The 25,382-nt window shown below is 38.5% G+C and overlaps 1 protein-coding gene across 2 annotated transcripts in view; it reads left to right on the top strand.

Annotated features, from left to right (window-relative positions):
* Positions 1 to 25,382, top strand: part of LOC127626751 (dedicator of cytokinesis protein 1-like) — a 329,863-nt gene that overhangs the window by 284,749 nt on the left and 19,732 nt on the right. For both annotated transcript variants that reach the window (XM_052102764.1, XM_052102763.1), the window contains exons 40-46: positions 1,017 to 1,121; positions 5,335 to 5,476; positions 6,927 to 7,008; positions 10,968 to 11,052; positions 11,464 to 11,550; positions 13,880 to 14,056; positions 14,192 to 14,275. In XM_052102764.1, coding sequence (XP_051958724.1) covers positions 1,017 to 1,121; positions 5,335 to 5,476; positions 6,927 to 7,008; positions 10,968 to 11,052; positions 11,464 to 11,550; positions 13,880 to 14,056; positions 14,192 to 14,275 — 762 coding nt within the window. The remainder of the gene's footprint in view (positions 1 to 1,016; positions 1,122 to 5,334; positions 5,477 to 6,926; positions 7,009 to 10,967; positions 11,053 to 11,463; positions 11,551 to 13,879; positions 14,057 to 14,191; positions 14,276 to 25,382) is intronic.

Here is a 25,382-nt window from a genome sequence, read left to right as displayed (position 1 = left end):
GTACCATATTTTGCATCCCATGGTATTTACATGGTACTTCAAGCTACTTCGAATATCACAATGGTACTACTGTGAAAAATGTGTAAAATCCATGGTAGTACCATTATATATAATTTTTTAACACGTAAAACACCTTGATCAGATAAATATTAGTTTATTTTATTAAGACCTATTTAGTTAGACACTTTAGGGTGTGTTCATACTTGTAGTTCGGTTCTCTTGGTCTGGAATAAAAAAGAAAATGATACATTTAGTCCTGGTTCGTTTAGCGTTCACACTGGCATTTTTAACACCGAACCTAACGATACAAAATCAAAGTCAACAGAGAAAAGTCACGACCTGATTGGACAGCTTTTATAGCGTATATGTTTTCGACTGAACTTACCGAACATCCAAAACATTGCTGGTGAAATGCGCTCGTTGGATGTAAATATGGTGGTATAAGCTGAGAACAAACGAAGAGTTAATAAAATGTGTGAAGGGGTCAAAACTATGTCAGGAATTCCTCCGTTGTACACACAAACGAAGATATGCTGCAAGGACGTCTGACGGGCGGTCCCGACGCTAGTACCAAACTGTAATGGGCTAGCTCCTATGATGAGAAGAACCAGGTATGCTTGAGGTCAGTTTTAGGCAAATTACTTCCTGTTTTTGGTCCGTTTAGACGTCTTTGGTCCATTCATATATCAATGGAACCGTACCAGAGTTCGTTTGGAAGCGGACCGAGACCCACTTTTCAGCTCGAGCGCACCAAGGTTCGGGTGACAGCGTTCACACTTGTTCAAATGAACCGCACTAACAGAGCAATCGCACCAGAGTTCGTTTTAATCGAACCAAACCTGCCAAGTGTGAACACACCCTTAAGTGTGGTACTTACTAAGGAAGAATAGCCAACCTTAAGTGTTAAACTATGGCGCATATCTCTGCCTGCATAGTTTGTAACTTAAGAACTGTGTAGTTTATGATCATCTCTCTTTCTCTCTCTCTATCTCTCTCTCGCTCTTGCTCTCTCATAGAGAAAGCAGGCTCAGTTTTATGAGAGCATCGTTAAGGTGATCAGACCCAAGTCGGACTACTTCGCTGTGGGTTATTATGGGCTTGGCTATCCCTCGTTTCTCAGGGTGAGTTACACAAGCACAGTTTCTCTCATAATCCAGAATTCTGTCATAATTCACTGTCACCATGGAGATTTGTCTGTTTGTGTGAAAATACAACGCATTGTGAATGTGTCAGATATATGTATCCAAAGGCCTGAAAATCAATTACTGGTGTCTTTGTGTGGCTTCTCCAAACCCATCAACAGTGTCCTCAACAGAACACAAATGTTCCAGATCATTTAGACTGTCATTTATTCTTCTATTGAACGTTTGCTCATTTATCTTGCTATTTCTCTTTCCCTCAAGTTCTGCCTCTTCACTTTTCCTCCAGTAATGACTCCTTATGGCTAACATGCTCTCTGGAAAAATTGTTCATTTACAACTGGTTAAACAATCGTCTTTTATTAACATGTATCTCAAATGTGTCTACAGTGGCCAATAATGATTTTATAGAGATTTAGTTAGTCTCAACCAATCAGACGCAGCAACATTTAGTCCACCAATGACGTGGGTTTGGGATGGGACTTTCTGTTTTTTGGACAAAGGAAGATGAGTGTTATATTTAGGGAAACCTGTAAAGAGTACTTTAAAAAAAACTTTCACTTATTCTGTGTACTGTATAATGGCTGTACGTTTACTTATTAGGTGTTAGTACTGGTGCTAGTGAACTGAAAAAAATTAATTAGTACAGATTAAATTATGTTAGCACACAGAAGAGTATGGTCTGATTTGAAATTAATCAAGACTTCAGAGTAGAGGTCTTCACGGGTCCAAAAATGTGTGCTGACAAACGTGAGGTTTTTTTGTATCTCGCATAATATGAAAACTTCCACCGTTTGTCCTTTTGAACTATAATAACGATTGCTCGTTCAGTCCCACGGCCGCTGACGATAGCATTAATAAATTGCTGTCATCTGTGCTCTCTGAGACGTGTCTGACCGTAGATTTTAGACATACAAAGTGATCAAACTCCAACCACAATATCTCAAAAATCACAGTGATGCCAATAATGCACTTCGGTTTATGACATCTGTCATATGGCAGAATAAGTCCCGCCTTCTAAGTAAAAGAGCGAATGGTCAATTGGTAAAGTCATCACGTCACTGCAGCACTTAAACAGACCTGAAACCCGAAGTACAAGAATGGGACCCTGGCTGACCATTTAAAATATGGACCCGAACCCGTACGGATACCGGGGTCAGGTCCCGGGTCCTTGGGTTCGGATGGACCCGGGAAAAAAACAGCATTTCTTATTTGCAGATATTTATATGCCAAAAATACTTAAACAATCATTAATGTAACCATTAAGGAACCTTAATCATTAAGAGGAATCTGAACCATAAATGTACAATTTATTACGAATCCAATCCCCAGAAATCCCTTTACTTTTTGGCTGATGTCACCAACAAAATAAATAATAGGCAAATAGATATTAATGCATTGTTTTAGGCAGTTGTAGGTAAAGCAGCATATCTAAAATCTTGCAAATATCTTTCAACGTATTTAAATAGTTAAGTGATTAACTTTACAGCAATAATATCAAATACAGTAACTATGGATTTGGGAGAATATTTTGTATTATTTACTACTACAGTTTACTACTATAACTACAATGTTAATGTCTTTTTAATTTCTTATTTGATATATTGATATATTTCATTTCCTCAAATACAAAGAATATTATAGGCAAACTATAATATATTATCTATGCTTTTTTCAGGCTTTAATCATGATGAGTTTTTCTATTGTATGTTTTTATTACTATTATTTCCTCTGCAGAAAACTCTCTCATTCATTTTGAAACATACTCATTCACCTTCTATAGTTAATACGTACTGAAGCTTTTAAGTCTGTGGTTTTGGGACAGAAATGCTCCAGATACGTTTGTAATTCATTTAATTCAGTTTCAGCTGCCTGCAGTCACACATCTTTCTGGGAAAGAAAAAGAATCGGCATCTGAAGTCCATCGCCTCCTGCCAGTATTGACTTGTGGCTCCATGGAGAGCAGCTTTGCCTTTTGAAAGAGAAAATGTGTTGCAATCTTGTTTTCCTCCTTGAAGTGGCACTTTTGTATGCATGCGGATTCATTCGAGCGCTGGCGGTTTATTCCGCCGTGCTTGGAATCACTGGCGGTGTGAAAACACCCGTCGAGAGCTCAGTGCAATTTGTCACCTTATCGCTCAAAGCAGATTTGAAAACGGCCCTGGGCATATTTCATCTACAGCCCTGCACACACTAATTGAGTAGCTGAAATATGTTTGTTCAGGGTGTGTGTGTGTGTGCACGTTTATAGCTATATGCATGTAGCTGTAGATATTAAATGGGTAAGTCCAGGACACCTTTTTTACCCCAAAATGAAAAGGAAGAAAAACATTTAAATATTTAATAAGACTTAATTAAAAAATGACATTATTTCCATGATAATTAATACAATTATTTAAAACTCATTACCGTATGCGTTTAGATGTTTTACTTTTGAATATTTTTGTTATTCCGATTGTTGTAATTAATAATTCTCAATAGATTCTCATTACTGTAAAAATGATTGTAACTCAAAATATATTAATGACAGTACAACGAATAATATGTAGTGCAAAATTCAGGTTCTGGAAGAAATCCAATTAGTTTTCTCCATAGGTGAATTGATTTTTATAAAAAAAAAAAATTCTCCCCAATTTGGAATGCCCAATTCCGGTGTGCTCTAAGTCCTCGTGGTGGTGTAGTGACTCGCCTCAATCCGGGTGGCGGAGGACGAATCTCAGTTGCCTCCGCGTCTGAGACCGTCAATCTGCACATCTCATTACGTGGCTTGAGCGCGTTACCGTGGAGACATAGCACATGTGGAGGATTTATGCTATTCTCCGCAGCATCCACGCACAACTCACCATGTGCCTCAACGAGAGCGAGATCCACATTGTAGCGACCACTAGGAGGTTACCCCATGTGACTCTACCCTCCCTAGCAACCAGGCCAATTTGGTTGCTTAGGAGACCTGGCTGGAGTCACTCAGCACGCCCTGGATTTGAACTTGCAACTCCAAGGGTGGTAGACAGCATCTTTACTTTTACTTTACTCGCAGGTCTCCTAAGCAACCAAATTGGCCCGGTTTCTAGGGAGGGTAGAGTCACATGTGGTAACCGCCTCGTGGTCGCAATAAGTGGTTCTCGCTCTCAATGGGGTGTGTGGTAAGTTGTGCGTGGATTGCAGAGAGTTGCATGAGCCTCCAAATGCTGTGAGTCTCCCCGGTGTCATGCACAACGAGCCACATGATCAGATGCGCGGATTGACGGTCTCAGAAGCGGAGACAACTGAGACTTCTTCTCCACCACCCGGAATGAGGTGATTAACCGCACCACCACGATGACCTACTAAGTAGTGGGAATTGGGCATGCCAAATGGGGGAGAAAGGGGGATAAAATAAAATAAAAAATAGTTTTCCATTGTTTTTTTTTATGTGCATACTGTGCACAGTTCACCATTCAGAATATGCTCGCTCTCTCTTACCGTATTTCTCTGTATGTGCATTTGCGTAAAGCATGCCTGTGTGTGTAGGTGTATGCACACAGTAGGTAGTGTGTAGTTATTCACACATTTACTGAGAATGGAAACATATTGAGATTGTTATAGGTGGGCGCATGTGATTGACGCTGTCTTTATTTGCAATGTGCATTAATTGAACGTTTCCATGCTGCCAAATGCCTCTGAATTTCCACCGCGTTGTCTATATTGAGATTCAGCGTTTTTATTCTGCATGACAGATATTGAAATACAGAATGAGATATTTTCTGGTTTAGTGTTGGTTTACAATCCTTTTTATCAAATCTCTGGTGATTCACAGATGAATGAATGTTCTAGATGTCCTTTGGTTGTGTTGGTACAGTATGAGTTATTTTGGCTGTCATCAAGATGGTTTACCACGTTCAATTATACCTGTTATATGTCCATGTTGATGTTATGGTTGTAAATCATATGGTATTGCTCAGCTTTTGGCCTCTGTGTATTTGATTATTAGATTTTGTTGTTAAACTGCATTTTTTTAAATGACTGTATATGAAATGAAATGTGTTTGAAAATCATATAATGCTAATGATATTTGCAGATGAGGATAGGAAGCACAGAAAGTGGAATTTATAGTGCCTAAACACAAAAATAAATCAAGAAAATGAATGTTTAATCTTCAGATGAATGTGTTGGCATTCAGAGGGATTTGATATGCTGTTGTTGTGTTGCTTTTCAGAATAAGATGTTCATTTATCGTGGAAAGGAGTATGAACGGTGGGAGGATTTTGAGGCACGACTGCTCACTCAGTTTCCCAACGCTGAAAAGATGAAGACCACGACTCCAGCCAGTGAGGACATCAAGAACTCCTCTGGACAGTGTATCCTTAACTGTCACTTTCATGGTGACATTACTTTCACAAGTATGCACTTACAAGGGAAGTCTATGGGGCGTGCGTGCAAACAGTGGACCTATAGACTTCCATTAAGTGCATTTCTTAATACACATGTTTTGTTTTTTCTACGATATATATATATATATATACACTCACCTAAAGGATTATTAGGAACACCTGTTCAATTTCTCATTAATGCAATTATCTAATCAACCAATCACATGGCAGTTGCTTCAATGCATTTTGGGGTGTGGTCCTGGTCAAGACAATCTCCTGAACTCCAAACTGAATGTCAGAATGGGAAAGAAAGGTGATTTAAGCAATTTTGAGCGTGGCATGGTTGTTGGTGCCAGACGGGCCGGTCTGAGTATTTCACAATCTGCTCAGTTACTGGGATTTTCACACACAACCATTTCTAGGGTTTACAAAGAATGGTGTGAAAAGGAAAAACATCCAGTATGCGGCAGTCCTGTGGGCTGAAAATGCCTTGTTGATGCTAGAGGTCAGAGGAGAATGGGCCGACTGATTCAAGCTGATAGAAGAGCAACTTTGACTGAAATAACCACTCGTTACAACCGAGGTATGCAGCAAAGCATTTGTGAAGCCACAACACGCACAACCTTGAGGCGGATGGGCTATAACAGCAGATGACCCCACCGGGTACCACTCATCTCCACTACAAATAGGAAAAAGAGGCTACAATTTGCAAGAGCTCACCAAAATTGGACAGCTGAAGACTGGAAAAATGTTGCCTGGTCTGATGAGTCTCGATTTCTGTTGAGACATTCAGATGGTAGAGTCAGAATTTGCTGTAAACAGAATGAGAACATGGATCCATCATGCCTTGTTACCACTGTGCAGGCTGGTGGTGGTGGTGTAATGGTGTGGGGGATGATTTCTTGGCACACTTTAGGCCCCTTAGTGCCAATTGGGCATCGTTTAAATGCCACGGCCTACCTGAGCATTGTTTCTGACCATGTCCATCCCTTTATGGCCACCATGTACCCATCCTCTGATGGCTACTTCCAGCAGGATAATGCACCATGTCACAAAGCTCGAATCATTTCAAATTGGTTTCTTGAACATGACAATGAGTTCACTGTACTAAAATGGCCCCCACAGTCACCAGATCTCAACCCAATAGAGCATCTTTGGGATGTGGTGGAACGGGAGCTTCATGCCCTGGATGTGCATCCCACAAATCTCCATCAACTGCAAGATGCTATCCTATCAATATGGGCCAACATTTCTAAAGAATGCTTTCAGCACCTTGTTGAATCAATGCCACGTAGAATTAAGGCAGTTCTGAAGGCGAAAGGGGGTCAAACACAGTATTAGTATGATGTTCCTAATAATCCTTTAGGTGAGTGTATATAGTATGTTTATTTTACTACCAATTTGTCTCGGGTGATTGTTCCTGAGTTGGTTAAAACAGACATTCAGTGTTTCACAGTGAAGCCCATTCTAGAACTTCCACCCAAATTTCAGAACAAACCCGTGTCAGAGCAGATCGTGAAGTAAGAGCAATGTCTGTCTGTCTGTCTCTCTCTCTCTCTCTCTCTCTCTCTCTCTCTCTATCTATCTAGCTATCTATCTATCTATCTATCTATCTATCTATCTATCTATCTATCTATCTATCTATCTATCTATCGTTTGTTTGTTTATTTATTCTATCTTATAGTTTGTTCTATCATTTATCTATCTATTGTTCATTCGTTCTATCTTTTGTTTTATCCATCTGTCGTTCATTCTAATGTTCTGTCTGTGTATCGTTAGATCTATCTATCATTTGTTTAGTGTATCTGTCATGTGTCCATTCTGTCTGTCTTTCTATCACTCTTTCTATCGCCTGTTCGGATTTATTTGAATCTGTCATCTATCATTCTATCTACACAACGTTCGTTCTATCAATCTATCCATCTATTGTTTTATCATTAGTTCTGTCTTTTCTTCTGTCTAATGTTCTATCTATCCTTTGATCCATCTATTGTTTTGTTGTTCTGTTATTCTCTCTGCCTATTGTTTATTTTATCTATCTGTCGTTTGTTCGTTCTATCATTTGTGCTACTTAGAGTTTTCTATCTATCTTTTGTTTGTTCATTCTGTCAATCGTTCTATCTATTTTGTTTGTTCATTTATTTCTATCGATCTTTTCATTCGTTCAGTCTATTGTTCATTTGATCTATTGTTTGGTCATACTGTCATTCTATCTGCATATTGTTTGTTCTATTTATCTTTTGTTCATTCTATCTATCGTTCGTTGTTGGTTTGTTCTATCTGTTGTTCCTTCATGCTTTAATTCTATTTATATATTGTTCGTTTGTTCTATTGTTTCTTTTGTTTTGTCTATTGTTCATTTATTTGTTTGTTCTATTGTTTGTTCATTCTATCATTTGTTTATTTGTGTATTCTATCTGTTGTTCGTTCATTCTGTTTATGTATTCTTCGTTTGTTCTATTGTTTGTTTTTTCTTTGGTTTTGTCTATTGTCCGTTTATTTGTTTTTTCTATTGATCGTTCATTCTATTTATGTATTGTTTGTTTGTTCTATTGTTTGTTTGTTTATTCTTTCATTCTATTTATGTATTGTTTGTTTGTTCTTTCGTTTTGTCTATTGTCCATTTATTTATTTGTTCTATTTTTTTGTTCATTCTATCATTTGTTTCTTTGTTTATTCTATCTGTTGTTTGTTCATTCCATGTATGTATCTTTTATTCTATTTATCTTTAGTTCATTCATTCTAGCTATTGGTTTGTTCTATCATTTGTTCATTTAATGAATCTATCTACTTATTGTTCATTTGTTTTATGTATTGTTCATTATTTTAATTCATTGGTTTGTTTTTGTTATTATTTATGTTATTCATTTCTTCTATCCATCCATCCGTCATTGTTTTGTGCAATCTATCTCCCATTTTTTTGTTCGTTCTATCTCTCGTTTGTTCTTTTGTTCTGTTTTGGTATCTACCGTTCTACCTATTGTTTGTCTGTCTATTCTGCATGTCTATGCCACATTAATTTATGATCTATCCGTTTCTCTTTCTGTCTGTAACACTATTTTAAAATCTGTTTTTCTTTAGCCCAAGTTACAATCTACCTGGTTACCTGTTTATATATATGTTTGTTTATCTGTATATGTCTAGCTTGTTATCTAAATATACATTTATATGAAGGTATGCCCATCAATTGAGCCTGCCTTCCTGGTAAAGATGAATTAATTCTGGAAATATTTGTTAATAATGAGTTATTTATAATCACCGACCTGATAACTGTAAGTGAAAGGACATTTATTTTTACTTATTTTGAGTGTGTGCGCGCACACGTGCAGGTTTGGGTGGATTACTAGGACATTTCTTTAGGTTAAACTGGTAATTACAAGGGTATTATGCTATAAATGTGGTTTATGAGGACATTTCAAGTGTTCCCATAATTTAAATCACTTAAAAAAACATGAAATGTAAAAATGCAGAAAGTTTTTAGTGAGGTTAGGGGATCAGAATCTATAGTTTGTACAGTATACAAACCATTGTGTCTATGGAGAGTCCTCATAATGATAGCTGCACCAACATGTGTGTGTGTTTCAGAGGGACTCACCCATTTGATTTAAATTGGAAATGTGCTGTTAATAAATCATGCACGCACACACACACACACACACACAGTTGTATGCAAAGCACCATTCTGTTTCAGGCTACATTCAGTGCCATAAGGCAAACAGCACCATTATCACCCATCTTCAGCAAGCATTGCAGGCAGCTTACTGTAGCCAATCACAGTCGACTATGAGCATGAAAAGTAATTTAAACTCACTATTTACACAAAAGTCTCCTCTTGACCCCACCTTGGGTCACATGACAGGATGTGATGCGCTTAGCCCTTACCCTTTCTGATCTCCAGTGTCGCAGCTCAAATTTATATTTCCATTTCTCCTCGTCGTGCCTCTCCAGACAAGATGGCTTTGCCAAGCAAACATCCGGCAGAGAGAGTAGAATGACACTTGCTCTCATCTCTGTTCTAGTCTTAATGTGTGTGGCAGGACCGCTGACAGATTTCTGGTCATGTTTTATTTATATTGCAGTGTAATTATGAAATCCAACTCAAAAATCCCAGGACCATATGGTGCTATTTCATTAGCAACAAAATTGTATTCATTCCAGAAACTCAAATCTTTTGAATCTGTTTACACATTCAGATTTGTTCACTGATTCGTTCAGGAACTCTTACTGTTGGTCGTGTTGGGGGCAAAAAAAAGTTCACGCTTTATCACTTCTGCATATATGTTAATTAAAATAACAAAATATGGCCTCAAAACATTCTTGTTGAAAATTAGCACCCCCCAGAGGTAATGAGGTAGAAATGTTTATATAAAGATCAAAGTCCGTCACATAGCACATAAATGGACAAGTCATATATCAAATGAAAGCTCTTAATCTCAGGAATGTGATTGTGTAGTTCATTTTGTTGCCGTAATACCACAGTTCACAAGTCATCAAATTCAAATGTCTCTTTTATGATGCGACAACTGCTGCAGTAAGACCCAAATAGATAAAACCTTAGGAAGTTCTCTAAAAAATGAGCCATTGTTTACTTGTCTGTGAGCTTGCTTGGCTGAGTAATCCAATGTTATGTCTTAGATGTCCAGAACAAAACATGCCATTCAGAAGGAAAACCATGCAAAATAAATCATCAGCAAATATATTTTCGACTATTGATGATCTCAGCTTTCTAATGACACCTAGATTGAACTTCTAGTCCACTCAGAGGCCGAGATATTCAATGAAACAACAAGAGTGGTGCTTGAACTGAAAATTACACTGAATGTCTATGGACGAGCACATCTGTGAGAGCTAAAATGCGTTAGAGCGCCACATACGTTCCAGATCTGTATATTCTGATGGAATTCGATAGAAAGAAAATGGCAAAAATCAACTTAATGGTCAAAGATATCCTTCAAGTGCATATTTACATAGAAAAACAATGCAGACACCCACAAAAACACGTTTGGTGTGAACGACCACTAACTTGTCTTTTCACACGACTGTGAGTGAGAGTCCAGGTGTGAAACTATTTTTGTTAAAAATATACAAATGTATTTTGCATTGCATGTATACAAATCTACGAATCTACTCGAGGACTAGCGTTTAGGCACCAAAAACATTTTCGCCACATATGACAGATAGTCCTTTCCCACGTTTTTGAATAATAAGCTGGCAAAGGGATAGTGTATTAACACTTAAATAAAAAATGCACTTATAACCTTCAAAAGATACGTAATCCCTTAGTCATTCTCAATCGAAGAACTAATGTTTGTGTGTTTGCCTCTTACATCCTTGACAGTTTCTTATAGCTCTCCTATAGCGAGAGTCCCTCTCGCACTCCTGAGCTCCCAGAATTCTGCCTCTTGAGCCGATACAACCCTCTTGAAAAGGCCATTCATTCCCAGGATAAATATTGACTTGTTCTCATTTTACTTTGCAGCTTTTACACTGTAAACGAAGTCCAGAAATTCCAGTATTCACGGCCAGTCCGGAAAGGAGAGAAAGATCCAGACAATGAGTTTTCTGTGAGTTTGTTTTGGTTTTGATATTTCTCTTTTCCCACTTAAAGATCAATAACACATAGAAAGTGCTTTAGGATTGTTCGTTCAGAAGATCTCTTTTTTTTTTCTAATGACTGTTCATCTACAAACGTTTTAAGAAATCACAGAGTTATTACATTGGGGATGTCAAATCTGAGAATCCTGAACTTTTATACTGAGATATAATGTCAAACTCACCCCCCACTCACAACTGTTATTGGTAAACATCCATTAATATCCAGTAAATGGAGCCTGAGGCTTACAATGAAGAAAACACTGTGTGTGTGCAAGAGTGCAGGAATGCAGTTTATTCACTTTTTGCCTTTTTGCCAAAAGCTTTGTTTTTTTTTTAACTGTTCAATATAATCTTATGGTCGATGTTTTTTTTTCCCAAAGAACATGTGGATTGAACGGACGACTTATGTCACGGCCTATAAACTGCCCGGCATCCTGCGATGGTTTGAAGTCGTGTCTGTCTCAGCGGTGAGTACAACAACATGAACGTATCATTTCAATTTGTGCAGGAGACCTGACCTTTTTCACCCCATTACTTTCTAATACAGTAGACCTGACCTGTCTCATGGTCACTCCACTCAAGTTTAGTAGATCTGACCTGTCTTGCTCTCACTACACTCCAACACCAGACACCTGATCTGTCTCACGGTCACTAGGCCCAAGTACAGGAGTCCTGACCCATCTTAACCCCTACAATCGTGCACAGCAGACCTGACTATCTCACTCTCACTAAACTCTAATGTTGTAGACTTGACCTGTGTTCACTTTCAGTCACTCCACCATAGTAGATGTAACCTGTCTCACCCCACTACATTGTAATAAAGTAGGCCTGAACTTTCTCACTCCACTCCAGCATTACATGCCTGACCTGTCTCCATTATAACAGATGCATCCTGTCTCGCTCTCACTAAACACCAGTACAGTAGACCTGGCCATCTCACCCTCTTTACACTCCAATGTAGTAGAGCTGACCTGTCTCACACCTTCTAAAGTCCAGTACTTTAGATCTGTCCTGTCTTACTGACTTAACTATTGTAGTAAACCTGGCCTGTCTTAATCTCACAAAACTCTCATGTCTCCTCCAGCATAGTAGATTTAACCTGTCTCACTCACTACACTCAAGCACAAGACACCTGACCTGTCTCACCCCACTACATTGTAATACAGTAGGCCTGACCTATCTCACTGCACTCCAGCATTGTAGACCTGACCTTTTTCGCTTCACTCCAGCATTGTAGCATTGTCTCACTCCATTATAACAGACTTGACCTGTCTCACTCTCACTGTACTCCAGTACATTAGGCCTGGCCCATTTCACACCCTTGACACTCCAATAAAGTAGAGCTGACCTGTCTCACACCCTCTACAGTCCAGTATTTAATAGCTGTCCTGTCTTACTCACTAAACTCTTAAGATAGTAGACCTGACCTTTCTCACTTTCAGTCCACTCTACCATAGTAGAATTAAACTCTAACTCACTAAAATGTCACACAAGACATCTGACCTGTCTCACACCACTACATTGTAATACAGTAGGTCAGACCTGTCTTGCTCCACTCCAGCATTGTAGACCTGACCAGTCTCACTCCATTATAACAGAATTGACTCTCACTTTACTCTTTCTGCTTACCTGACCTGTCTCACTCTTATTATAATTCAGTACAGCCAACCTGTATCACACCCTCTTCAGTCCAGTATTTTAGAGCTTACCTGTCTTACTTACTAAACTCTAATATAGTAGACCTGACCTGTCTCACGCACTCATCACTTCAGACCTGGCCCATCTCATGCCCTTGACAATCCAATACACTAGAGCTGACCTGTCTCACACCCTCTACAGTCCAGTACTTTAGATCTGAACTGTCTTACTAAACTTTAATATAGTAGACCTGACCTGTCTCAATCTCAGTCTCCTGAGAGACCTAGTATTTATAACCTGTCTTACTACAATCTAGCACAAGACACCTTATCTATCTCACTCCACTAGATTGTAATACATTAGGCTTGACCTGTCTCTCTCCACTCCTGCATAGTAGATCTGACCTGTCTCACTCAATTATAACAGACTTGACCTGTCTCACTCTCACTGCTATACTCTAACACAGCAAATCTGACACATCTCACTGGCACGTCTTGCCTACACTAAACTTCAATACAGTTGATCTGTCCTGTCTCACCCCACTTTTCTCTCCAATAGAGCAAACCTGACCCGTCTCACCCTCACTCCAGTCTTAATATAGCAGTCTTGCCTTGTCTCGCTCTCACTACACTCCAGTATGGCAAACCTGACCTGTCTCACCCCCCTCTAGACTCCACTACAACACACCTAACCTGTCTCACTTCCACTCCAGTCCAAATATAGCATACCTGACCTGTCTTTAACTGTATTCCTCCAGCGTACTTTTCCTCACCATGTCATCCACTATCCACTATCCACTCTGTGCAGGGTGAATTTTGATTGCGTGTGCTGGCACGCTGCATACAAATGTTCCTCTGTAGCCACCAGGGCAGAGGAGAGAAAGGGTCTGGCAGCATGTAATGCCCAGATTGGATGTTTGGTTGTTTATCCATTTTGATTCGACCAGTCTCTGTTTAGCTCTCCCTTGTCTCGCAGCATACTTCATTGAGAATATATTCCCTGAAGGTTCACGTGTGCTTTTATTATCATCCTGGCATGAGTTGGCATGAGAAAAGGACTCTTTGTGGTTGAATGTTCTCTTAAAGTAATATTGTTTTAAGTTTGCTAATTTTGTGCTGTGTGTGTGAATGCTCACTTCAGATTTGTTTCTTTCTGTAGGAGGAAATCAGTCCTTTGGAGAATGCCATGGAGACCATGCTGCTGACCAATGATAAGATCAACAACATGGTCCAGCGGCACCTTCGAGACCCGAGCCTTCCCATCAACCCCCTCTCCCTGCTGCTCAATGGCATTGTGGACCCAGCTGTCATGGGCGGCTTCACTAACTATGAGAAGGTATGAGATCGCTTAATTGTATCGCAGGTCAAGGATCAAACCTAATGAACAAATATAGAAATGGCTGGTAAAATGTATATATTCTAATAGATAGTATACAGTAAATGTTTTCAAAGCTGTATTTGTCATCTACAGGCATTTTTCACAGAGAAATACATCCTGGAACATCCAAATGACCAGGAGAAGATTGAAAAGCTCAAGGATCTGATTGCTTGGCAGGTAAATAATTGCCCAAATCTAAATATGAAAATGTTGTCATAATTGACAGTGATTATTCCAATCCCGTATTAATATATTTTCCCCCATACATCACAAAATAATAAGTTAGGCAGAATGACTGCCTCAGTCACATCCACGTTCATTGTATGGAAGAAAGATGCAACGAAAGTAAATGGTGACTTAGGCTAACTTTCTGCTCAACATCTCCTCATAAAGTTGAGTAAATGACAGATTTTCGGGTGAACTATCACTTAAATAGGATATTCAATATAGCACCAAATCACCTGACCTCACAAATCAATCAGTGAGTCTGAAAAGATTTATCATAGACTAATCTTTGAAGCACAATACATTTCTTAGAAAAAAAATAAATAAATACATGAATAAATACAAAATGTTGACACAGTGACCAAAACAGCCTGTTTTTATGATGCAATGCAACTGAAGTGAGATGCATCTTTATAAAAGACTTTACTATAGATATGTCTCGGAGAGATTGACTGTTTCAATTGCAAAATGTATTTCTGTGGACTGTAGGCCAATGATGAGCGTATGCATATACTAATATGGAAATGAAAACATATATTGCATTCTAAAGCTACTTTTTGTCTTATCAATGGCAATAAAGCTCAAAGCTCATAGATTTACTCATTTGTCACAATTATGTTATTAATTTTACAGTTGTAATAGTCTGAATTATTAAATACATTTATTTATAATTATTGAATTTATATATATATATATATATATTATACATGCACCGATCAGCCACAATATTAAAAGCTCCTGCTTAATATTGTGTAGGTCCCCCTTGTGCAACCAAAACAGCGCCAATTCAGAGATGATATTCTTCTCAACACAATTGTACAGAGCGGTTATCTGAGTTACCGTAGACTTTGTCAGTTCAAACCAGTCTGGCCATTCTCTGTTGACCTCTCTCATCAACAAGACATTTCCATCCACAGAACTGACACTCACTGGATGTTTTTTGTTTTTGGCATCATTCTGAGTAAATTCTAGGTACTGTTGTGAGTGAAAATCCCAGAAATACTCAAACCAGCCCATCTGGCACCAACTATCATCCACGTGATTATCTAATCAGCCAATCGTATGCAGGGCATAAAATCAGGCAGATATGGGTCAGGAGCTTCAGTTAATGTTCACATCAACCATCAGAATGGGGATAAAAGTGATCTCAGTGATTTCAACCATGGCATGATTTATATATAATTATCATTATTTACTCATTATATATTGAATTGCCTTCTCAGCAAGTTTTTTTTATATATGCAAATAACTGTGATTAATTGTTCAGCATATCATGTAATTAAGTTGATTAAAAATTGTAATCGATTGAGAGCCCTAATTGTTACAAATCTGAATAGTTATAAAAATAAATATGTATAAATGTAAATCCTGAATATAAATTGAAATAAAATAATAAATCCTGAATATATAGGTATCAATGTAAATATAATAAGATCAATATTTTAGGGACATGGTTTCGGTTAGGTACTTGCAACTCTGCAATGAACAAATCAATCTGAATATCTAAATATACATGAGACTGATGAGCAGAGTGAAGCAGCACATGTCTAGCTCTACTAACAGACTTTATCATCAAATCTTAAGTCCTTTATCTCTCTTTACTCCATCTAAAGAGTGATGATCGTTACAGAGCAGATCAGCTAATCCCCTCCTCATCCGTCACGGCCACGAGAGAGATAATGTAGAGAACTGCTAACGATGATGAGCTTTATTTTATAGCTGCTTGTTTAGTGGGGAATATATTCTACGCTGAAGATGACAAATACGTTTTTATCTCTGTGAAACCACCATCTGCAGCGTAATATACTGCATAATAACACACGCCGCTCTCTGACAGCTATTTGTCGAAACATTTCTGTACGTTCTGCTTGGAAAGCCTGGAATATCTGGAAAAATGATGGAAATGCACTGGCCAAAAGATGTTGGAACCCTGTATTTACCTGGGAACAGCTTTGTTGTTGTCCTGCTTTGACTTTGGCTTGTTCTCTGTCCCGTTTGTGATGAATAATCATCAATCTGACCAGCTGTCCCTTCGCTCAGCCAGTTTGCCTGATCCAGGCACATGTCGAATGGTTGCTCTCAGTAAGTAAATGGTTATGGAGCAGAATGGTTATTAAAGGAATTGTCAGCTGCATGGACATGGTGAGAAATGTAATGACGCAGAGGGGACGCTTTGTTTGTTTAGCCATGACCGGTTTGTAGATGTAATTTTAGTGAAATGAAAAGATGTGTAAATGAGAGCCATTTGAAGAGTGTTTGTGCTTGAGCCTTCTGTGAAGAGGATATACATTTTTGTGTGTGTTGATCAGAACAGATGTGTGTGGCATTGAACTCTACAGGAAATATATTCCAGTGAGTCTGCTAAATGGAAAACAAACCATTTCAAACTATTCTCTACGAGCGGAAAATCTGTTGTAGTTTAAACAGCATCTGTTAAAATGGCATGTGTGTTGCAATTAGTGTTTTTACTACAATCTGTGGCTTTCTGCATGTCATTAATGTGCATGAAGATTAGGCATATCGGCATGTAAAAAGCCGATATGCCACTTTTACAAGGTTACTTATTTTTATTACCTGTAGTTTTGGTCCAAATTAAAGACATTTTGACATAAAATTGACATAATGAATTACTTAGTAAATATTTTTTTTTATTATTTATTTAACATTTTGACTGTCATCATCATGGTTTGTTTATCGTTCACCAGTAAGTGTGTGTGTGTGTGTGTGTGTGTGTGTGTGTGTGTGTGTGTGTGTGTGTGTGTGGCCACCTGCCTAATATGCTGTTGGTCCTCTGTGTGCTGCCACAAAAGGTGCCGACACACCGAGGCATGGACTCTACAAGACCCCTGAAGTTGTCCTGTGGTATCTGGCACTAAGACATTAGCAGCAGCTCATTCAAGTCCTGTAAGTTGCGAGCTGGTACCACCATGGATCGGACATGGCCCAGCACATCCCACTGATACTCAATCGGATTGAGATCTGGGAAATTGGAGGCCAGGGCAACACCTTGAACTCTGTCATGTTCCTCAAACCGTTCCCAAACAATGTGTGCAGTGTAGCAGGGCACATTATCCTGCTGAAAGAGGCCCCTTCCATCAGGGAATACCATTGCCATGAAGGGGTGTACCTAGTTTGTAACATTGTTTAGCTAGGTGGCGCATGTCAAATTGACATCCACATGAATGTCCTGATTCAGGATTTCCCAGATGAACACTGCAACTGCACAGCAACACTCTCTGTCTTTCCTCAGTGCATCCAGGTGCCATCACATCCTCAGGTGAATGGTGCACACATACACGACCATCCGTGATGTAAAAGAAAATGGGACTCATTGGACCAGTTGACCTTCTTCCACTGCTCCAATGTCCAGTTCTGATGCTCCTTCGACGGTGGACAGGATTCATCATGGGCACTCCGACCCCATACACAGTAGGGTGCGATAAACTGTGTGTTGTGACACATACCTCCAGTAACCATCATTACCATTTTCTGTGATGACCACGGTAGACCTTCTGTCAATTCGGACCAGACGGGATTGCCTACGTTGCCCTCACACATTGATGAGCCTTGGGCGCCCAACACCCTGTCACCGGTTTGTGGTTTGTCCCTTCTCGGACCACTGTTGGTAAGTACTCAACACGGCTGACCGGGAGCACCCCACAAGCCTTGCCATTTCAGAGATGCTCTGACCCAGTTTACATTTTTACATTTTTATGCATTTGGCAGATGCTTTTATCTAAAGCGACTTACAGAGCCCTTATTACAGGGACAATCCCCCTGGAGCAACCTGGAGTTAAGTGCCTTGCTCAAGGACACAATGGTGGTGGCTGTGGGGATCGAACCGGCAACCTTCTGCTTAACAGTTTAGTGTTTTAGCCCACTACACCACTGCCACTCCATCAGTTGTCTGGCCATAACAATTTGGCCCTTGTCAAAGTCGCTCAGGTCTTAACTCATGCCCATTTCTCCTGCTTTCATCACGTTGACTACAAGAACTGATTGTTTGCTTCTCATCTAATCTACCCAGACCTTGACATGTGGCCTTGATAGGAGATGACCAACGTTATACGATTCACCTGTTAGTGGTCATAATGTTTAGGCTCATCTGTGTATATATTTATGTATATACAGTCTCAATTGATTTGATTGCTTTTCTTACCTTGAGACTTGAGGTCTTTTAAAAAAAAAAAAAACATTATGGTTTTCATTTTTTTTTTTTTTTTTACCTGATGCCACTTACTAAAAAAACAAACACATTTCTGACATAAAATGTTGTTTGATGCTGTTGTTGAAAATAGCTGGTTTTCATTTTTTCAATCATTGTTTTTTATTAGATTTTTGACTGGAACCTTTCATAAAGTGTTCTTTTTTCTCGCATATTCATGGCAGAAAATTTGCACCAGATGAGTTATGGCTGCTGTCATCCTGTCAGAACATAATAAAAAGATCTCTTCTTTTGTCTTACCTCAGATCATTTTAGAAGACCGTGATCTGCTCGTGTGCTGTGCTCCTCCACAAGGAAAACAAGCTTAGATTCACAAACTGAACATTGAAACCGCATGAAGCATGTCATTCTGAACGATTGACTTAAGAAGCAGATATGCATTTCTCTTTATTTATTTTTTTTTATTTGAATACTAAGATAATAATTTACACAATTAAGTTTAATTGTTATAGATATTGCAGTGTTCTAGTTTCCAAAAAACACATTTGTACATACAGTGCGTGAACATAAATCAGTTGTAGCTTTAATAATTCAAGATTAAATATTTAGATGTTTCTTTCGCTGTGATCTTGAAGTGGGAGGTATGTCCAAAATTTTACATCACAATATGAGTGATTGTAAGTAGTGTGTGCCACAATATAGTTGTTTGTTGGGATTTCAACACTAACATTTTTTTATCTAAGACATAACCGTGCAGTAATGACTATTTTTTGCATAATACAGCAACAAAAGGAGATGTTAGACGGAATGATGGCAAAGAGGAAAGTCATACGGTTATACAACCACATGAGGATGAGTAATTTATGACAAAGTTTATTTTTGGTTGAACTGTTTCTTCAAATTCCTACTTCACCTCGGTTTAACGACCCTTGAGGGACCCAAAGCCACTTTTTAGGCTGGATCTGGCGATCAATCAAAGGGTCACTGGACACTTAAGCACTGGAAAAGGCACAACAATCCCCCTGCAGATCTGAGCATTTAATAAGTTTGCTTTCACTTCCCTCTCTTTGTTTGTTCTCGGAGCACGGCTGACTGCCCAGGACTCTTTTATAATGCTCACTAATCTGTGTAAATGTGCCACAATCTCAAAGAGATGTCGAGTTTATGATGGACACATTTATGTCTGCTTCATTCATGTAAGCACTGAGCAAAATGCTTGAGAAATGTTAAAAGGCACGTGCTAGAACTTCACTTGTTAGAAGACTGTTGCCCCATTACACCGCCAGCGACATGCAGCGACAGAGGGACATGATCTCCTTCATTTTCAATTAGGGTGACTTCCGGAGTCATGAGTGATAGCGACTGTTGGACACAAGATGTGGGCATGGTGAGCGACACAGCAAATTTGAGATAAGTGTAACTATGCAAATGGACAAAACAAAAAAACAAAAACAGCAGTGACTGCCAATCAGATATGTCTTTACTTATTTTTTATTTGATACTAGATAATAATGTTACATAGTATTGATTCAGTTTCCAAACGCTTTGTTACAGTTGAAATGTTGTTACGTTTTTAAAAATTAATTTTGTGAATGATAACCAAGACTAGACGAAAATGACACATCAAGACAATAATTAAATTATTTTATTTAAAACATACTGTTGACGAAAGCATAATTAATAACAATGCAAGATATCTTTGTTTGATACATGTTAAAAATAAAAAATAAATATATAAATATATATATCGATATATATCGACTACATTTCTGGTTTTGTTTACTAGAGTAAAACGGATTAAAATGAATAACTATGACATGAAGTATTGACCCGCGACCCTGTACACAGGATAAGCGGTTGACGATGGATGGATGGATGAAGTATTGACTGAACTCATAGGGCATTTTTGTCAAAAGACTGAAATAATGGTGGCCCTCGTGTCATCCATCTCCTGTGAGATGCTGAAATAAATAGCAGGAATAAATGCAGGCAAAGTGGAGAAATTTAAGATTTTTACCGTTCTTGGTAATTTGCATTTTAACTAAAACACTACTACACCGGACGTGAGCAATGCGTTGCATCAAAACAATTTGCTTCCATTGCAATCAGTGATGCTGTCTACAACGAATGTAACCAATGTGTTTAGGTATACATTCTAGGGACATTCTTCTATCAATTTGTTCTCTGCCTGGCCAAAAAAAAAAAAAAAGAGTTGCACACCCTTAATATTTCATTGGATCACTTTAAGCTTTTGCAACCTTATGCAACTTCACAACATTTATTTGCATCAAGAGATGCATTAATTTTTAACTGAGATCTTGTATTGATGACGGGAGAGTCGAACCACTCCGTAAAGTCTTCTCCTGGACATCCCAAAGACTTTCAATGGGATTAAGGTCAGGACTTTGTGGTAGCCAATTCATGTGTGAACATGGTTCCTCATGCTCCCTGAACCACTCTTTCACAATTTGAGCCTGATAAATCTTGGCATTGTCGTGCTGGAATATGCCCGTGCCATCAGGGAAGAAAAAATCCATTGATGGGATATTCTGGTCATTCGGTTCATTCAGGTAGTCAGCTGACTTCTTTTTATTGTTGCATAACATTTCGGAGCCTAGACAGGACCAATTTACATTTACATTTATCCAAAGCGACTTACAGTGCACTTATTACAGAGACAATCCCCCAGAGCAACCTGGAGTTAAGTGCCTTGCTCAAGGACACAACAGTGGCATCTTGGTGGTGCTGGGACTTGAACCCCGACCTTCTGGTCAGTAACCCTGAGCCTCAACCACTGAGCCACCACTGCCCCAATTGAAGCAACCCCAGATCATAACACTACCTCCAGAGGCTTGTACAGTGGGCACAATTTCTTCTTGTCCTGATGTGCCCATCACTTTGTAAAAGGGTAAATCTGGACTCATCAGACCACATGACCTTTATCCATTGCTCCAGAGTCCAATCTTTATGCTCCTTTACAAATTAAAGTTGTTTTTCTGATTGGTCTCACAAACAAGTGGCTTTCTTGTGCCCACACAGCTGTTTATTCCCAATCCTGCAAGTTCTCGTCACATTGTGTGTGTGGAAATGCTCTTACTTTCACTATTAAACATAGCAGTGAGTTCTAGTGTCAATTTTTTATGAATCGTTTTAGTGATCTCCGATCATGATCATTCCAGGTTTTTTCCCCGACCACATTTCTTCCTTGAAGCTGATGGTTCACTACTATACTTCCATGTTTTAATAATGCGTTGACAATTCCAGTGATTTCAGCAATCTTAGTTGTTTTCTTGCTTGATGCAGGCCAATAATTTGCCCTTTCTGAAACACAGTAACATCTTTTCCACGACAACTGGATACAGCTTCCGCCATGCTGCACACTGCATCAGTTAGGGTTCAAAGAATTGTTGCCAGCTGAAATATATGAATCAATGCAATAATGATCCAATCATAGGCTCTTAAATATCTGCTTATTTAAATCCAAACGGCAACGTTTTCATTGGCCAGGCAGTGTATGTTCATTGTGTTCACTTAATCCCATGACCTCTGCATTATTAATGCCATTCTGAAACCAGTTGTGTTACAGGAACATGAAAACAAAGGAAATATATGATTTGCATTAAGTTACTAATTTTTCCCTCCGTGTGTGCTTATGTGGCTTACTTTTTAATATCTTTAGTGTGTTCAGCAATCACCTTTCAAACCTTTTGTTGCTATGCCACCTACACAGAACACTGTCACTGTGTTCATTTTAAAAAGGTCTGGGTTTCCCTGGAGACACTAGCTGTGCTCGCTCGCTCTATCTCTCTCTATCTCCTTCAGAAATTCCCTATAGTGCTAACAACCCTTATTAAAGTGGGAATCCTCTCTCTCTCTCTCTCTCTCTCTCTCTCCTTTAGTGCCAGGATTCTACAGAATTGCATTACAGAATGCTGATCTCACGTTCTGTATGAATTCACCTGTGCACCATTTCTGTACTGATTTCTGTATAAGTAAGCAATTAGGTATAAGAGCCTATGTTACAATTGAAATCTATTTACATCTGATGGATGTTGTTTGGTCATGATAATGAGTAAGTTTACATGCACACCAATTTGCTGAAAAAAGCACAGGAAAAGCGTTTTTACATTTGCTTTTCACGTCAAAGCAAATGATCATGCGCACGTTTGATAAGTGTAAGAATGGCGGTAAAGGTGTTTACATGCAAGGCGAAATCCGAGAAAACGGGCTAAAATCTATGTGTGCTGATCGGTTTGTGGTCTTACCCTGATTAAAAAATAAATAAATGTTTATCACCTCACAGTATGTCAGCTTATTAAGCATTATAAGTGTAAGATTGTTCATGGTTCATGTAAACGCACTCAATGCGACTGTTCACAAATAAAGTCGTATTGACCATTCAACATCCAAGACCGAAACTATCCATTTATAATTATGCAAATTTTCGTTCTAAGAGTTTAAACTTTTTCTATGCATGTAAGTGAACCCAAATCTTCTAGCTACACAAGCTCTATTTCGCTTTGTATAGTTATACAAATAAAATTTTCAGTCTGTCATAATGGAATAATTCAACCCTCCCTGTAAAACAAAGTGGTTTAACTTCGTGCGACCCCGCGTACACATGCGTGGATGTTGTATTTTGGCCTCGCTATATGCAGTGCATAATTTAAATTTAAACTGACTGATCTTAGTTCAAGAGACTCTGGGCTGTCAGTAAACAACATGGCGCTGACCAAAGCGGAGTTTGTCTTTGGAAGAAACGGCAACAAAACTATATCTGGTAAGAAATTAATTGAGTTTTTACATTGAAACCTGTTTGAGTCAAAAGAGAAGAGTCTCTAGTGACATCTGAGCCATTATTATAACTTGAGCGATTTATCACGAAACGCAACGCTGCTAAACAGTGTACACGTATGTGTACATTTTTTATTCTTCTTTGAATTCCTTAATTTACTGTACATTTTCACATTGAGAATCAATGGGTTCATCCAAAAGCTGAAAAATTTTGCTTTCAGTGGATTGTTAGGAGTGAAAATAAGGAGCCTTTCAAACTGTTCTGAGACCAGTGCAGACAGACAGCACACTGGAGGTTAAGTCATTCACTAAATAGGGAGCAAGGGAGGATCCTATAGCTTTCCTATGCATCTAAGTGCATGTTTGGATCACTCAACATGTTTGGCAGACATGGGACGATCCATACCTAGATTCTGAATTTACAATGTATAATTTTATTTTAACATGGTTGGCAGTGATTGGATGATGCTGGACATTACTTTGTATCAGATTTAATTATGTTCATTTATGATGTAACCAATAATCAACACTTCTAGAAACATAAACAATTTGATTATAAAGAAATCTGACTTTCTATTGTGGACCAATTCCACAACTTGGTCCTGCTGTCAATATATGTGGACATAAATCTTTAGGAAAATTATTTGGTCTAGACTTTTTATTTTTAGGTGCTACTAGTTAAAAATTAAAGTCACGCGGCAGTCACGCTTATTATTATCATGGCAAAAACTTTTTTGACACATGTATGATGTTTCTAATAAAATAAAGGAATTAATTTACAAAGTCACTCATAGACAATATCCAGTAAATGCAACCATTAGAAGATATGTTCATACAATATGTGATAAATGTACTTTTTGCAACAGGCAACAGTTGAAGACAAGAAAAACAATATTTTTCACGATTTTCAAGTTAATTTAATTGCCTGTTTATCATTTGATCTTTCATTAGTTTTATAAAATTATTATTATTTCATATTTACTGCTATATTGCCGCTAAATGATATATACACTCACCGGCCACTTTATTAGGTACACCTGTACATCTACATATTAATGCGATTATCTAATCAGCCAATCACGTGGCAGCAGTGTAATGTATAAAATCATGCAGATATAGGTCAGGAGCTTCAGTTAATGTTCACATCAGCCATCAGAATGGGGAAAACATTAGATCTCAGTATTTTTGGACCGTGCAATGTTTGTTGGTGCCAGATGGGCTGGTTTGAGTATTTCTGTAACTGCAGATCTCCTGGGATTTTCACACACAACAGTCTCTAGAATTTACTCTGAATGCCAAAAACTAAAAACATCCAGTGAGGGGCATTTCTGTTGACCTCCTGAGATTTTCACACACAACAGTCCCTAGAATTTACTCAGAATGGTGCCAAAAACAAAAAAACAACCAGTTAGTGTCAGTTCTGTGGGTGAAAACAGCTTGTTAATGACAGGGGTCAGAGGTGAGTTCTAAATCACTGAGATTCAAATAACTTTTTCCCCCCCATTCTGATGGTTGATGTGAACATTATGTGAAGCTCCTGACCCGTATCTGCATGGTTTTATACATTACATTGCTGCCACACATTTGGATGATTAGATAATCGCATGATTAAGTAGATGTGCAGGCGTACCTAATAAAGTGGCCGGTTTTGGGCCTAGGTTTCAGTACTTTCAGAGGTACCGCAAATTTTTTTTGAATCTTTTAAGATATTTTGAAGAGAGACCCTGTTAGCTCTTGTTGCTGACCATGTTATTTATTTGAACATTTCAACTGCGCTACTTTTCATTGCACTGTGTTGCATCAGCTCCTCATTGGACTTTTGGTTTAGAAATATCTCTGCTTTACATCTTTATTATTTTACTTTACCTTCATACCCTCACGATGTCTAGAAACAACATCTCTTAACAAGTAGTAAAGCAAGTTAGACTGTGTGTGTTTGTGTGTGATCAGCACTACAGCATCCCTTTGAAACATGTTGGTGGTGCATTTAGATTAGCAGTCGACTCCTTGAATCGCACTGGAAAGAGAAAAGGCAAAGCTTTGTGTGAATAATGCATTTGTGTAAAAGTTTGTGCTAAATCCTGTGTAAAACCGTATGAT

This window comes from Xyrauchen texanus, chromosome 33 (genome assembly GCF_025860055.1).
Source record: "Xyrauchen texanus isolate HMW12.3.18 chromosome 33, RBS_HiC_50CHRs, whole genome shotgun sequence".
Taxonomy (NCBI): Eukaryota; Metazoa; Chordata; class Actinopteri; order Cypriniformes; family Catostomidae; genus Xyrauchen; species Xyrauchen texanus.
Note: the sequence above shows the minus strand (reverse complement) of the source record. Positions and strands in the feature narration are given on the sequence as shown.